This window comes from Sebastes fasciatus, chromosome 13 (genome assembly GCF_043250625.1).
Source record: "Sebastes fasciatus isolate fSebFas1 chromosome 13, fSebFas1.pri, whole genome shotgun sequence".
Classification (NCBI taxonomy): domain Eukaryota; kingdom Metazoa; phylum Chordata; class Actinopteri; order Perciformes; family Sebastidae; genus Sebastes; species Sebastes fasciatus.
Genome location: NC_133807.1, coordinates 24,252,088 through 24,269,052, shown reverse-complemented (window position 1 = coordinate 24,269,052; position 16,965 = coordinate 24,252,088). Strand labels below are relative to the sequence as shown.

The window sequence follows — 16,965 nt, the reverse complement described above, 5'->3', positions numbered from 1 at the left end:
ATAATAATAATTCTGTTATTTTTATATTTTCTTTAAAATATTTTGATATTTATTTATTATTACATTTTCAATTGATAATTTGTTTTATATTATGTAATTTTCTTTGTTAATAATTTGCAATGCATATAACAAAAAGTATTGATTAAAGTAGTACAGTACAAAAAAGACCCCTGACAATACATTTTAAAAATGAACTGAAATAATAATAATAATAATAATAATAATAATAATTCAGTTATTTTTATATTTTATTTTATATATTTAAATGTTTATCTATTATTAATTTTTCAATTAATAATTTGTTGGATTATGTAATTTATTTTATAATAATTTCCAATGTGCATCTTTAAACCAATAAATAAATAAAATGTGATCATTGTTTTCGAATATGTAAACCAAGGCATCAAGTATTTGACAATTAATTTTTCTTATGCTTTTCATTGTACATAAATATTATTTTTTTTCTGGCTGCCCACTTGTTTGTATGATCATTCTCATTTTCGAAATAAATTTTGAAATTAAATGAAATAGCTAAGTAAGTTAAAAGTCATCGTGAATACATGTGTTATGAACAAAATATGAATATTTAGTTAAATAAATGAATTAATTGGAAGACTACTGGACATGATATCAAATACTGAATATTATTTTTGTTTATTTTATTGAATGCTTCTGATACATTATAACTTGAATAGTGACCAGTTTTCTCTCATGTCAAAGTATATTAATAGTGAAGGTTTAGAGCCCCTGTAGTGGCCTTCAGGGGTCCCTGAACCACACTTTGAAGACCACACACTGAGGGTCTGGATTTGAAGGAGAGGAGGAGGGGGGGGGAGTTAAATCTCAACAAAGTGGATGGGAGCTTTAAGTTTTTTTGGTGGAGGAGGTTGTCCTTCAGGAGACAGATGGGTGTGATGACCAATAAGTGCTCAGTAGTATTCTGCAGCAGCCAACCAGATCTGCCTCACTGGAGAATCATCATATACTACACGAGATATTAGTTGCACAGGTTGAGTCGAGGCTGTTGTGTTTGTCACAGTTTGCAGACAAGACTCGAAGGAGAAATGTGTGAGAGAGAGTCTCTGCTGGAAGTCCTCTGGTGAAGGATTGATGAAGATGTGCTGAACCTCAAAAGCTGCTCGTCTCTCTGCTCCTTCAACACCCGAAAAGTAAGCAACAACAAATCATGGTCATCCTCCTCACAAAAGAAAGCTCAAGCTGGGAGCTCAACAAGAGGCCAGGACAGAAGTGTGGATCATCATCAGTGAGGAGGATCAACTGAATGTGAAGTTGCAGGAAAGAAGGGAAAAAGCTGTGTGTGTTTGTTTTCCTAGTTGGAGGTCGGAGTGGGGGATGTCTGTCCGGAGTGGAGGAGCTCCTCCGCCTCGGGGCTCCAGCAACCCCAGCCTGCAACCCCGAGGAGCCACAGTCCTCAGCCTGCAGCAGCCTCTCAGAGCCACAGTACCCTACCAGCTCCAGCTCCAGCTCCAGAGAGGCTCAGCTCTCCTCAGCAGGGAGCTCAAGACTGGTAGATAATGCACCCTCTTCCTCCTATAGCTGCATTCACTTCCATGTGCTCCACTGGTGAAAAGATGCCACTTTATGATAAATATCTGCTTCATAAATTATGTTACCTATATTAAAATATTTAATTTACTACTTTTACTTCTCTTTTTCTTTATTGTATCATAAAAGAAAGTAAGGCTGGGGGATATGGTTTAAATCTTCTATCACGATATGGCTCATCTCATATCTCGATAACGATATACAGTATATCACAATATAACATGTTTTCGGCTAATTCAATAAATTGTCTATATGAAATAAGCACCTATTTTTGTATACTCCTGTGTGAATTAAATACCTGACTAATTAAAAGTAATTTCTCATTTTAAAAACTTGAGTGCAAAATGAATATAACTGTCTTAAGTGAAATTATAGAGAAAAAAGAAATGAATATAGGCCTAGCCCATATCGTGATAGAAACGATATACGATAGACTTTTTTATATTGTTTTTTAAGATATAATATCATATTGCCCAGCCCTAAAGGAAGGTAGGGTCTAAACGATTAGTCGATTAATCTATACAGATTTAATTTACTAATTTTAATTCTCTTTTTCTTTATTGTATCACAAAGGAAAGTAAGGCTGGGGGATATGGTTTAAATCTTCTATCACGATATGGCTTATTTCATATCTCGATTACGATATATATATCACGATATAACATGTTTTCTGGTAATTCAATAATATATATATATAGTCCATATAAAATAACCACCTATTTTTGCATACTCCTGTGTGAATTAAATACCTGACAAATTAAACTACGTCCACGTGCTCCACTGTTGAAAAGCTAATTTGGTGCCTCTTTATGATAAATATCTGCTTCATAAATGATGTAACCTATGCTCAAGTAATTCATTTACTACTATTACTTCTCTTTATTGTATCACAAAGGAAAGTAGGGCTGGGTGTTATGGTCAACATCTTCTATCACTATATGGCTCAACTCATATCTCGATTTTATTATTGTCCTTTATTTAACCAGGTTAGTCCCATTGAGATCAAAGATCTCTTTTACAACGGAGTCATGGCCAAGATTGCAGCAACACAGTTATAATGAAAGTAACAGACAACACATAGATTAACAACATTAAAACTTGCTCCTACAAAACACTTGCACACAGACAACCTGGACTGCAGCGATTTCACCAGAGCTTTAAACTCATTCAAGGTAACTACGTTTTGAGGTTGAAGATCAGATTGTACATTATTCCAAGCAGTAGGTGCCGAAAACCGAAAAGCTTTCTTTCCCAATTCAGTCCGTACTTTGGGAACAACAAATTGCAAAATGTCCATAGAACGAAGATTATGACTTCCAGTTTTCCTTTTTAAAAGTGAAGACAAGTAAGAAGGAACTAAACCCAGAATGCTTTTGTAGATAAACACATACCAATGAATGAGGCGATAACGATATATATCACGATATAACATGTTTTCTGGTAATTCATTAAATATATAGTCCATATGAAATAACCACCTATGTTTGTATACTCCTGTGTGAATTAAATACCTGGCAAATTAAAACTACTCTGTAATTTTATAATTTTAAAAACTTGAGTGCAGTTTTAAGTGAAATTTATAGAAAAAAAAAAAAAAAATGAATATAGGCCTAGCCCATATCGCGATAGAAACAATAGACATTTTTATATAGTTTTTAAGATATATCGTCACATTGTCCAGCCCTAAAGGAAAGTAAAGTCTAAACGATTAGTTGATTAATCTACACAGATAATGAATGGGCTACTTTTTTACTTTGCTTAAGTCATTTTTCAAGCAAATATGACATTTGCTTGTTCCAGCTTCTCGAGTGTGAAAATGTGCTGCTTTTCTCTGTGTTATGTCTTTCCTAAATTCAATATTTTTAGGTTTTTGAACAAAAACTGGGACTTTTAAAAAGTATGATGAGGCAAATCAGTTAATTGAGAAATTAATCTGCAGATTTTTAAGCCTTTATTTATCCAGGTTTGTCCCTCCTGAGATCAAATATCTCTTTTACAAGGGAGACCTGACCTAGAATAGCAGCAACACAGAGTTTCCGCAATTAACATAAACGCACATATAGAGGTTAATCAATAATTCAAGTTATCGTTAGTTGCTTGCAGCTCTAAAGGAAAGGGTGTAACATCAGTCCTCAGGCACTCATAAAATTAAATGAAAAAAAGTCTTGATGAAGCCATTTTTAAATGAATGAATAAGGTCTTTAACACAGAAATGATGAATTTACAACATTTAATTTAAGAAGAGCAACTATTTCTATAAGAAAGCTGACACGATGGACCAAAAAACTGAATAAATCATTAACACTTCCAGCCTTTGTGTAGAGAGGAGTAAAGCACTCACAGAGCAGCCTGTTGGCTTATTATCGCTGCACAAATTCAGACTGTGGACTTTTTAAAGGCCTTTTGCTGATGCTAAGATTGTGTCCTTCGATGTTTACAATGGTTATTATTAAATGGAAATGCCATGTGACTCATGCTAATTCAGGGAACTATTGACAACTTTTTCCATGGTTTGTGGTCTAAAAAGTACAACCACGCTATGAGAAAGTTAAGTCAACACTGAAGGCTGCTAACCCTGAAACGTAACACTGTTCTCATAATGTTATTTGGACACTCGGTCGCCCCGTTGCACTCTGACCTGTGGGATCTCTGCCGCATGTTTCACGCTAGCTTTAAAAAGCCTCTTTGTTCTACTTTAACTGTATCCATGCAGGTCACATCTGCACGTCGTGGCGTTTATTTATACATGCCGTCTGCCCTGCAACATGACAACATACCGTGTGTGTTTGGTGGTAGATCTACTTGTAGCCTGTGGTGACTGTTGCTGGATGGCTTTGCTCCAGGTCAAAGGCATGGTCCACACCTGCCAGAGATTACAAAGAGCTGCCAACATGCACACACACGCACACACACACTGCATGCTTATTGGTGGGGAGGAAGCCTGGGAGCAATTTTGTGAACAACCACTGGTGTTAAAATAGTGTTTAGCCTCTTTTAAAGGAGTTTTTATACACATATATATAGTTGTGTCACATGCAGTGTCGTAAACGTGATCACACAGGCCTGAGTTTATATAACTTCTGACATTGTTCTGACAAGTATTGAGGCTTGCACAACCCTAACATGCTCACTGACTTATTTGATTTCTTTTTCCAAAAAGCTGACAGGACCACGGCTCGTCCGCCGAAACCCACCATCCGCCGGACTCTGTCTCTGGACGCCATCGTCGCGCCCTATCTGCAGGGACAGTGGCCCAAAGAGGCCGAGAGCACGGCTGTTACATGTGTCAACGACAAAGCCACGCAGGTGAGCATCAATATATCACGACACTGTCAAATTAGTGGTGGTACCGTGGTGTAATTACTGTAATTTAACAGTCTACGTGAGGTGCAGTCGGTTATACCGGTGCTGCTACTGCTGTTGTAAGAGCGTCTCTCCACATAAAACCTGTTGCTTCATGTTGCAGAAAAAGACGCAGCTTGTTTTCTCTGCCTTGCTTTTCTTGTGTGTGAAGGTTTTCAGATATCTGATGTTGGCTCTGCAGGTGTTTGGTGGTTCCAGTTCGACGCTGCGGGTGGAAGGCAGCCAACTGGAAATAGTCGTTTTTTTGTTCTTCTTTAAAACTGCGCTCGTACCCCCCTCGACTGTATCTGCTCCCTAACTAGTGCACAAAGCCCCCGACCAACATCACCAAGCTCCACGGCTTCGTCTCCGCTCCTGACACAGTTTAAACCCGAGCGAACCCCCTTCGCCTCCATTGTGAGGAGCAGACCCCTCCTGACCTCATTATACAGACACCCCATCCCCCAGCACTCTCCTCAGCCACACACACACATGCACCACCCAGCCAGCACCTCCTTCTGCCATAGTTCCTCTGCAGTGCTTCACATGATATAACTGTTTCATTCTTCATTAGGCATATTACTGCACTTCCTCAAATTCCCTGCAAATTGGGGAAACAAATCTCTGATGTGGATTTATATTTCTGGAGATTTTAACATTATTATATTATAGTCAGTTGTAGCGGGCTCATTGGTACAAACCATGTCATACTAGCATGTCGCGAAGGAGGATAAAAAAAACGCTTGAGACTTAATGCTAAATTTTGGCGAGGAAAAACTGTCATTGCCATTTTCAAAGGGGCCCCTTGACCTCTGACCTCAAGATATGTGAATGAAAATGGGTTCTCTGGGTACCCACGAGTCTCCCCTTTACAGACATGCCCACTTTATGATAATCACATGCAGTTTGGGGCAAGTCATAGTCAAGTCGACACACTGACAGCTGTTGTTGTCTGTTGGGCTGCAGTTTGCCATGTTATGATTTGAGCATATTTCTTATGCTAAATGCAGTACCTGTGAGGGTTTCTGGACAATATTTGTCATTGTTTTGTGTTGTTAATTGATTTCCAATAATACATTTATACATACATTTGCATAAAGCAAGCATATTTGTCCACTCCCATGTTGATAAGAGTATTAAATACTTGACAAATCTCCCTTTAAGGTACATTTTGAACAGATAAAAAATGTGTTTAATTTAAATTTAATTTGCGATTAATTGATATCGACAGCCCTAATTTAAATGTAAGGTGTACCTGTTAAATGTTGAAATAATTAGTCTGTCAATCTGTTTGTCGATTGAAAGAAAATAATCCCCAACATATTTGATAACCAAGTAAATGTAAAAGGCATTTATCAAGCAAAAGGCAAAATATTCTCTTCCTCTAGCCTTCTAAAATGTGAGGATTTGCTGCTTTTCTCTGTTTTATACATATGTGAGTTCAATATCATTTGGTTTTGGACTGTCGATCAGACAAAACAAACTCTATGTTTTGCAATTAATAGTCAGAATAATCATTAGTTGCATTAGTTTCTATTCTTGTTATTGTGGCCATACTGCAAACAGGAATTAAGTACACGTTAATGAGTCGCCCGAGCTGGAAACACTAGCCACACCAAATGTTCTGCTACCTTTGAGTCTTTTTATAGGTTTGTGTCCCATGATCATGTTCATGTTTTGGGCAGGGTGGGGTTGTCGGTGTTGGATGATTATGGTGGGGGGGGTTGGCAGCTGTAACTCTACACCGATGTCACTGTATGACTGCGTCCCGACTTATTTAGCCAGGCGATGCGCTACGTATGAGTCGACTGGACGGGACAAGATGGTGTCTGTGTTTTCCTGCAGGCCGTTATGGCACCAGTGAGATCTCTCTGAGGACGACACCTACAGAACGGGTCGTATTTTGGGGGGATAGAAAACCATGACACTTGTGAATGGCATGGACACCAGTGAGTGGGTCAGATTGTTGAAGAAGAACTGTGAGTATCTGATCCCGTGGGTCAAGCCGGGTTTCACCTGGTGATGATGTCGTCTGCTCCCAACCGACAGCCGGAAGCGGTCAACCCGACTCCCTCCGGTAGAAAATCAAGAGTCCATGTGAAGAAATCGGTACGGTCATATGAGGGAAAACAGTTGTGATAGACAAAAGCAGATGTATTTCTTGTTTTCTGTTTGTCTTAGTTGTTTTTCCTCTACAGTACTTGACTTTGTGAATAACAAGGCTGCTGTAAGTGCACTGATGTGTTGACTGCTGATACTTGCACTGTATTTATAGTCTTTACAGTGATGTGGTTTTGGATGTGTGTGTGTGGCAGCGGGGCTGTTTTGCAGCTCAGGGTGGTTTTCTCGTTGCCTTCCTCTGTACAGCTGTTGTGGGGCAGGTGTGCAAGAAGACAGCTGTGTGGCTCCACTTCTTCTTGCGCAAAGCTGTAGTGTCGATTGGTTCACTGGGTGTAACAGAAATGTAAAAGTGTGCCAAAAAAAAGGCCATTTTGTACCACATCCCCCCCCAAAGGTTTATTTAGACAAACACAGGACTCTTTATTCACCACAACTGTAATATTATGTTTTTTCAAAGACTCCGAGTTCCTGGGCCGAGGAGACCCGAGGAAGGAGGAGCGCCGGCGGACACAAGCGCTCAGCGTCGTGGGGCAGCGCAGAGCACCTGAGGGAGGCGAGTATCACTTTATCACTATAGCAGTTCATTAATCAGTTACTCTGCACGCCTCCCTCCCACTGAAACACCAACAGCCTCTGAGGGGAAAGCGAGTAACCTCACCCTTTTTCAGAATGAATCGTAGTGACTCCTGAATCTCTCCACTCTGCCCTCAGGTGGCCAAGCTGAGGAACCAGTTGCAGAAGCGCTCCCGCCACGTCCCTCCCCCAGCAGGATATGAGCTCCCACACCACCCCCCGCTGCCAGCAGGTCATGCAGCGGGCGTCACTCAGGTAGCCCGTTGCTCTTTTGTCCTGTGATGACATGTGAGGGAGAGACACAAAGTTTTCATGACCTTTGCTGAGGCCTTCCTGGGGCAGACTAGGAAGCGCTTAGTAACAGGGATATAAAAAAACATTGGTGCTTTTCTTAGGAGCTGCTGTCATCACGTCTCCTGTGTTACTGCCACGCTGTCACAGACGGATCATCTGAAACCAGCATATCATATCATATACTGTATATCATTCTGTAACAAGGAGGAAATCATCTGTCTCATATATAATTGGGAGTCTGTTTACACAACATTTTTATTAGGGGAAATTCTTTCTATGGAGGCATTTTGTCATTGCAAATATTGTGTGAGGTCATTACCATTTTTCATATATTGGGTAGGCGGTGTTTCCTGTATTACGGCACCATGTACTGTTCAATTCAAACACAGGCAGTGTGGAACCAGACACCACACTACAATTTTGCGCAAGTGAAGAAACTGTTGCTTTAAGTACACAAGTAAACACACTCTTTATTTGCCTTGTTGTATTTGCCTCGTTTCTCTCCAGACGCTGCCCCCGATGCCGCTGAACCGACTCGCTCCGCGGCTGCGACGTAGCGTTGAAGGCCTCAACTTGGAGCTGGAAGAGGCGTTTGTTTCTGAGAAACCTGACGACCAGCATGAGGTGAGGCCACTGAGCTACGCTTAAACAACAAATAAAATAAAATAAAAAAATTTAAATAAAGGTTTCTAAATATAAAGTGATGTACACAATGCTACATTATATAACATAATATATGTAGAGAAATATAGATAAATAATAAAAATAAGAATAAGAAATGAGAAATATGAACAAATATGTGCATCAAACAGATATTATATATAACCAAAGTGTGAATAAGTAAATCCTGAGAAGTTGGATCTATTAAGTATATTGAATATAAATGCAAGAATGCAAGAATTAAATAATATTTCTTGAAATGTACAGTATAAAGACAGAGTGTTGCACAATTGAATTATTGTACAGTTTAATCAGTATTGCACATAACAATAATAAGGAATTATGGGGTAGTAGCTTTAATGAGTATGGAAATTGTTTTGCTTAAAAGAGCCGATTCTCATTTAAATCTCATGTATTTTACAGTCTTTTGATAAACTACTCTATGAATTTATCATAAAAAAGTAAACTATCAAGTTTGACCTGATGTCTAAGCAGCTGCATAACGCATTTCAGCAATGATAATCGTAATATAATGAGCTTGTTTTCATTGAACAACTTTATTATAATGGTAAGAAAATGTAATTTAAAAAGTCATTTTTACCCACATCCTTTCTAGTCTTTTTGTGGTAAACCCTGTCTCCCAGGAAGTAAAGCATGCCACACTCTACCTTGTATGTTTCTTCAGCTAATCTGACCCCTCCACCTGTGTATATTCCAGATTCTGGATATCCCAGATGGCCACAGGGCGCCGGTCCCGGTCCAGAGATGCAGCAGCGGCTCTCAGAGTGAGCCCTCGCCCGGCCCTCTGGATCTGGATCTGGATCCTTCCCTCCTCTCTCCGTCTCAGTCCCCCTGTCCTTTAGACCCATCGCTTCTGTCTCCTTCAAATTCTCCTTCTCCATTGAACTCATCTCTGCTGTCTCCATCACAGTCTCCATGTCCCATGGGACAGCCAGGTTAGACTACTACTACACTTTTTGTGTTGTACTTTTTAAAACTGTACGCTGAGGTTTTAATATTCATATTGTTAATAAAAGTTTGGATATTTCTGTCCTGTCGTGCAGAGCCGGTGGACAGTAAGACACTGTGTCCCGCTCCGTCGACGTCGCTCCCTTCATTTGCACTGGATCATCCGCTGCTGCAGCCCTGCTCCTCCGCTCCTCGCCCCAACAAAACCTACTCCTTCCAGCGTGAGCCGCCAGAAGGCTGCGAGCGAGTACGAGTGTGCGAGGAGGCAATGTAAGTTTTTATACCAAAGCATCATGCAAATATCATATAAGCATGTATTTCCTGGCATTAATGCCTTTGGGTTTTGAACTGTTGGTCGCACAAAACAAGACATTTGACAAGACACTATTTTTTTATATTTTATAGACCAATCAAGTAATTGATTAATCAAAAACTATGATTAACAGAATCTGGTGTGTGAATTTATTTTATTAATGAATTTATTTTTATTAATTTATATTTCTTTATTAATATTTTTATTTTATTTTACTATATATTTTATAACAAATTTTTTATTTGTTTTATTTATTATTATTATAACTATCATTTTCTCCCTTGTTTTTGAATACTTTGTTTTTCAATTTACAGTTACTGTTATTATATGTACACATTATTTTATTTGTTATGGTTTAGGTTGTCATTTTTCTTATAAGGAAACAATAAAAAGCATGATTCAAAAATTATGATCGACAGATTATTTGATAATTTAAATAATTATTGCAGCTGTTTTTTCTTATATTATGTCCGTACGTCTCCAGTCACAGCATCGGTGGAAATTTACAAAAAACATTTTATTCTTTTTAATTCACGCACTTCTAAAATTTGTTTCTCAGAGCATCTAACAGGAAATTACAGCTTGATTTAATATCATGCAAAAATTCGCCTTATCCTGGTAAAGGAATATATTATGAGCGAATGCTTTCTCCAGTCAAAGTATAGGTGGAAATTGGAAACTCACAAAAAAACATTTTATCACTTTAATTCACTCGTGGGCTACGTCCTCGGGTTATGGTAACTTGTAAATTAAAAATTTTCCACTGTATTCTGACATTTCATAACTCATATCAATCGTTTTTTAATATAATAAAATGATAAAAATGAGTTGCTGCTCTTGATGATCCAGTATCCTGGGCTACATGCCAACTACTCTCTCCATCTCGTTACTTCCAGGTCTGCCTGTCAGGATGAGCCTCGCCTCCAGCCGTCCTGCCCTGACCCCAATAAAGTCAACTTCACCCCCCACGGAGGCTCCGCTTTCTGCCCCGTCAGTCTCCTGAAGCCCCTTCTTCCCTCCATGGACCTCCTTTTCCGCGGCCTGTCAGTCTCTCCGGTCACCGGCTGCCCAGGTCAGGCCTCTCCTACCAGGCACCTGGGCATGCAGTAGGTGGATGTCTGAGCAGAGCCGCATCTCAGGACTCAACCACACTGGATATATTACCTGTGGTCACCTGGCTCATCACTGCCGTAACGTGCCACCATCACTGTGATCAAAATAAGAGACTTTAGATTAACTTTGGCCTAAAATCTGGCTGCTTTACTGATTATTTCCACCTGCTCAAAGGATACTTTGATTTAGCTGATACTCGCCTCATCAGCACTTAGTAATACCCCATGTGGGTTTGTGGATTAATTACAGGACTGAAGTTCTGGAAATGTTGGAAAATGCTGGAAGAGCATTACTGCTGGCGATCGTTTTTGACGTTGCGTTTGATGAAACTGAATATTGTTTTAGTTTATGCGTCAGCGGTTCAGACAAAGACTGCAGTCTGCGAGGGATGTTTTCATTTTAAACGTTAAAATAAGGGAATTCAGATTCAAAAACCCTAGCACTTATAACACATGAGTATTACTTTCTTACTATCCTTTATTGTTGATTGTTACACGGCTTTGTTGAATACCGATTGGTCAATCACAGCAATATATGGTCTGTTATTTCTTTATAACAGACCGTTGCTATGTATAGCAGACCGTTGCTATGGACACAGTTCTGATCTCGGACTCTGGAGGACCGTTTTTGTGTCAAATTATTGATTTCTTAAGTAAGTAGCTGTGTAATAATTGGGATAATTTACAGCTATAGCGGGTCATTGTTGTGAAATAAACCCTTTCAGGTGCATCGCCTCAGGGTTTATTTCACAACAATGTCCGGCTCGCTGTACATTATCCCCTTACTTAAAGAATTGTTAAGTTTAGATGAACTTAACTTAATTTGAGAAACAAAGTGAAATTTGTTCCTGCAATTTCAGAAAATCTGTTTGTTGAAGAGGAATATTTTTGGCCCATAGTTTGTTTAATGACGGCCTGGTTTTCTACAGATGTATTTCCAGGAAGATATATATTTTTTGTATCTGTGTAAGGAGGCTGGCTGGTGATACTGTTTTTGTATTCACTGATTTGTATTTCTGTTTATATACTTTGATTTATAAGCAGGAATGGGTGTTTTATTAGCTTTACTTCAAGGAGAGGAAAACATGCACATTCTCAAAATTGTTTGTGGTGCTGGGAGTAGATCCCCTCCAGTATGTACTTTTTCCAACAAAAAAAAAAATATGACTTGCTCCCGCTCACACTTTTCTCTGCTTTATTAGTCAACCTTTCGGTCAACAAGTACCTTCATCAGGACATTAGCTTTACTTGCCTACAGCAGGCATTGTTCAAAACCAAACTTTTTGCAATTTTGCAAACTTTTTAAGAATTTTAGTTTTATTTTGTATAATCTGAGCCTCTTTTGAACCGTGGCCAGAAAGCGTTAATGTTTAAATATTCACTTGGATATGGAAGAGGTTGATTTTCTCTGCTTGAGTTACATTACTCTTTGTCAGTATGACCATATAAAACACTGATTTAAAAAAAAAAAAAACATACCTATAAAAAGTAAAAAATAGATATTATTTGTCAGCCTTGTGTGATTATGCACCCTTTTCATACTTTTAATGTTTAGTGTGCCATTGTGAAGAAAATAAAGACTTTTTTTTTTGGATGTTTAAATACCAGCTACCACTTATAATTCCTGTGGTTTCCTTCTTGTTGTTGTTCCTTGCCTTTGACACGTGGATTTGCGGGTTTTAAATCTAAGCACCGCCTTCTTTCCATCCAGCTGTGCTCTCTGATTGGTCGAGAGAGGATCTATTGCTTACATGGACCAATGAAATTAATCCACATCCTAGGACGGCAAAAAGACACGCGACATTTTCAAGGAAGGACCTCATATTTCTGTAATAGCTGCCTTCGCAACTGCCACACAACATAAAGGGAATTATAACAAGAACAATTCACATTTCTACAGTGGTGAAATGTAACTATTTACTCAAGTACTGTACTTAAATACAATTTTAAGGTACTTCATTTACCTTAGTATTTCCATTTTTCTGCTACTTTTACTTGTACTCCACTATACAAATATTTTTCTTTTTACTCCACTACATTTATTTGATAACTTTAATTACTTTGTATGTTTAGATTAATAATACAAACTCTAAATCAACTAATAAATTATGATGTATTATTATAGGTTAAGCTACCCAACAGTATATAAAGTAATTAAATTAGCTCCACCTTTACCAGCTGAAACATTAAAGTGATTCAGAATCAGATACAGACGTAGGCAAAGTTGTTGGTAACGTTCCGTTAAAGAGAGAAAAACCCACAATGGTCACTGAAATAACTTGAAACTGACAAAAGTAATAATAAATAAAAATTTACTGAAAATGAACTAATGAAAATCAGATATTGTTTTTGAATTGTGGTTCAACAGAATCATTTTAAAAAACAAACTAATGAAACTGGCCAGGACAAAAATGATGGTACCCCTAGAAAAGATGTAAAATAATGTGACCATAGGGACATATTAAACTAAGGTGTGTCCTGTAATTAGCATCACAGGTATCTTCAAACTTGTAATCAGTCAGTCTGCCTATTTAAAGGGTGAAAAGTAGTCACTGTGCTGTTTGGTATCATGGTGTGTACCACACTGAACATGGACCACAGAAAGCTAAGGAGAGAGTTGTCTCAGGAGATCAGAAAGAACATTATAGACCTTCATGTTAAAGGTAAAGGCTATAAGACCATCTCCAAGCAGCTTGATGTTCCTGTGACTACAGCTGCACATATTATTCAGAAGTTTAAGGTCCATGGGACTGTAGCCAACCTCCCTGGACGTGGCCGCAAGAGGAAAATTGATGACATATTGAAGAGACGGATAATACGAATGGTAACCAAAGAGCCCAGAACAACTTCCAAAGAGATTAGAGGTGAACTCCAAGGTCAAGGTACATCAGTGTCAGATCGCACCATCCGTCACTGTTTGAGCCAAAGTGGACTTAATGGAAGACGACCGAGGAGGACACCAAATCATAAAAAAGCGAGACTGGAATTTTCCAAAATGCATATTGACAAGCCACAAAGCTTCTGGGAGAATGTCCTTTGGACAGATGAGACAAAACTGGAGCTTTTTGGCAAGTCACATCAGCTCTATGTTCACAGACGAAGAGATGAAGCATCCAAAGAAAAGAACACTGTACCTAATGTGAAACATGGAGGAGGCTCGGTTATGTTATGGGGCTGCTTTGCTGCATCTGGCACAGGGTGTCTTGAATCTGTGCAGGGTGCAATGAAATCTCACGACTATCAAGGCATTCTGGAGCGAAATGTGCTGCCCAGTGTCAGAAAGCTTGGTCTCAGTTGCAGGTCATGGGTCCTCAAACAGGATAATGACCCAAAACACATCTAAAAACACCCAAGAATGGCTAAGAACAAAACATTGGACTATTCTGAAGTGGCCTTCTATGAGCCCTTATCTAAATCCTATTGAACATCTGTGGAAGGAGCTGAAACATGCTGTCTGGAGAAGGCACCCTTCAAACCTGAGACAGCTGGAGCAGTTTGCTCACGAGGAGTGGGCCAACATACCTGTCAACAGGTGCAGAAGTCTCATTGAGAGTTACAGAAATCACTTGATTGCAGTGATTGCCTCAAAAGGTTGTGCAACAAAATATTAAGTTAATGTTACCATCATTTTTGTCTAGGCCAGTTTCATTAGTTTGTTTTTTTAAATGATTCTGCTGAACCATAATTCAAAAACAATATCTGATTTTCATTAGTTAATTTTCAGTGAATTTTTATTTATTATTACTTTTATTGACCATTGTGGGTTTTTCTCTCTTTAACGGAACGTTACCAACAACTTTGCCTACGTCTGTATATATATATATATGTATATATACATATATATATATATATGTATATGTAGAGACATATAAGTCAATAATAAACATAAGAACAAGAAATGAGAATATATGTACAAATATGTGCATTAAAGACATACAATATATAATTACATTAAATGTATTAAATATAAATGCAATTATAGTATAAATATTAATTAGATAAGAATACTTCTTGAAATGTAAAGTATACATGCAGTATTAATGCCAGGGTATTGCACAGTTGAATTATTGCACAAATTATTGTACATGTGTCAGTATTGCACATGAGAATAATAATAATGTATGGGGTAGTAGCAGCTGATGGGTGAAATAAATCCAGAAATAACACATCACTAATTATAATGAATGAAGACTTTTTTTTTAGGCATTTTTCAGACTTTTTCAGACTTTTTTTACGGACATTTTTACAGACTTTTTTTTTTTTTTTTACCTATTTCAGACATTGTTTGGACTTTTCTTTTCCAACATTTTTCAAACTTTTTTTTCAGCATTTTTCAAAAAAATGTTCAGACATTTTTCAGACTTTTTCAGACTTTTTTTTACGGACATTTTTACAGACTTTTTTTACAACATTTTTTCAAACTTTTTTTAGACATTTTTCAGACTTGTTTTTACGGACATTTTTCAGACTTTTTTTTTCAGACTTTTTTTCAGACTTTTTTAGACTTTTTTTTACGGAAACTTCTTACAGACTTTTTTTTTTTTTTTTTACCTTTTTTAGATATTGTTTGGACTTTTCTTTTCCAACATTTTTCAAAAAAATGTTCAGACATTTTTTCCAGACATTTTTCAGACTTTTTCAGACTTTTTTTTACGGAAACTTCTTACAGACTTTTTTTATATATATTTTTCAGACTTTTGCTTCTGGACATTTTTCAGACTTTTTTTTTAGACTTTTTTTTCTCGAATATTTTTCAGACTTTTGCTTCTGGACATTTTTCAGACTTTTTTTTTAGACTTTTTTTTCTCGAATATTTTTCAGACTTTTTTTTTCGAATATTTTTCAGACTTTTTTCTCCGAATATTTTTCAGACTTTTTTTTTCTAAGATTTTTCAGATTTTTTTCTCCGAATATTTTTCAGACTTTTTTTTCAGACTTTTTTTTCTAATATTTTTCAGACTTTTTTTTCTCGAATATTTTTCAGACTTTTTTTTTCGAATATTTTTCAGATTTTTTTCTCCGAATATTTTTCAGACTTTTTTTTCAGACTTTTTTTTCTAATATTTTTCAGACTTTTTTTTCTCGAATATTTTTCAGACTTTTTTCTCCGAATATTTTTCAGACTTTTTTTTTCTAATATTTTTCAGACTTTTTTTTCTCGAATATTTTTCAGACTTTTTTTTTTATATATATTTTTCAGACTTTTGCTTCTGGACATTTTTCAGACTTTTTTTTTAGACTTTTTTTTCTCAAATATTTTTCAGACTTTTGCTTCTGGACATTTTTCAGACTTTTTTTTTAGACTTTTTTCTCCGAATATTTTTCAGACTTTTTTCTCCGAATATTTTTTAGACTTTTTTTTCGAATTTTTTCAGAATTTTTTTTCAGACTTATATTTTTCAGACTTTTTTTTCCGAATATTTTTCAGATTTTTTTTTCGAATATTTTTCAGACTTTTTTCTCCGAATATTATTATTTTTGTTCATTTTTCAGACAACATTTTTCGAACTTTTCTTTTGCAACATTTCTAAAACTTATTTTTAGACATTCTTTTCAGATATGTTTTTGGGACATTTTTTAGACTTTTTTTGTTTTCTTCTCTTTACCTTTTCAGACTTTTTTTTTTCTAGACATTTTTTTCAGACATTTTTCAGACTTTTTTTTCAGACAGTTTTTTCAGACTTTTTTTTATGTACACTTTTTTCAGACTTTTTTTTTTTTTTCTTACCTTTTTCAGACATTGTTTAGACTTTTCTTTTCAAACAGTGTACTGTCTATTAGCTCATCTACTTAAAAACTGGTTCATAAACTATTGTAATTACGAACTGTAAATTGCATATATGAAAACAACCCTGAAAAAGGGAAAAAATAAAGTATATATTAAAAAAAAAAAAATCAAATTGTTCAGCCTTGAAAAAAGTGAATGTATAAAAAATAAAAATCAAATTGTTCAGGCATAGCTGTTAACACCTTTGAGGTCCTTCCACTAAATCCAATTTTCCTGACGCGACCGCT

At 36.9% G+C, this 16,965-nt stretch overlaps 1 protein-coding gene across 3 annotated transcripts; it reads left to right on the top strand.

Moving 5' to 3' along the window:
• Window positions 1-790: 790 nt before the first annotated feature.
• Window positions 791-12,528, top strand: fam117aa (family with sequence similarity 117 member Aa). Of its 3 annotated transcripts, XM_074656330.1 has the most exons (9): window positions 791-1,169; window positions 1,335-1,528; window positions 4,727-4,872; window positions 7,487-7,582; window positions 7,741-7,857; window positions 8,404-8,520; window positions 9,275-9,512; window positions 9,621-9,795; window positions 10,735-12,130. In XM_074656330.1, exons 2-9 carry the CDS (start codon window positions 1,354-1,356, stop codon window positions 10,946-10,948), a joined length of 1,278 nt encoding a protein of 425 aa, XP_074512431.1. In that variant the 5' UTR covers window positions 791-1,169; window positions 1,335-1,353; the 3' UTR covers window positions 10,949-12,130. The 3 variants fall into 3 exon arrangements, with proteins under 3 accessions (XP_074512431.1, XP_074512432.1, XP_074512433.1); XM_074656331.1 differs by lacking the exons at window positions 791-1,169; window positions 1,335-1,528; window positions 4,727-4,872 and adding an exon at window positions 6,692-7,017 and having other exon boundaries at window positions 9,594-9,795; XM_074656332.1 differs by lacking the exons at window positions 791-1,169; window positions 1,335-1,528; window positions 4,727-4,872 and adding an exon at window positions 6,707-7,017 and having other exon boundaries at window positions 10,735-12,528.
• The last annotated feature ends 4,437 nt before the right edge of the window (window positions 12,529-16,965 follow it).

Excerpts from the sequence above, each read along its gene's own strand:
- fam117aa (XM_074656330.1), top strand. The coding sequence starts at position 1,354 with ATGTCTGTCCGGAGTGGAGGAGCTCCTCCGCCTCGGGGCTCCAGCAAC. Across the intron at positions 9,513-9,620 it reads ATGTCCCATGGGACAGCCAG|AGCCGGTGGACAGTAAGACA; the intron begins GTTAGACTACTA and ends CCTGTCGTGCAG. Across the intron at positions 9,796-10,734 it reads CGAGTGTGCGAGGAGGCAAT|GTCTGCCTGTCAGGATGAGC; the intron begins GTAAGTTTTTAT and ends CGTTACTTCCAG.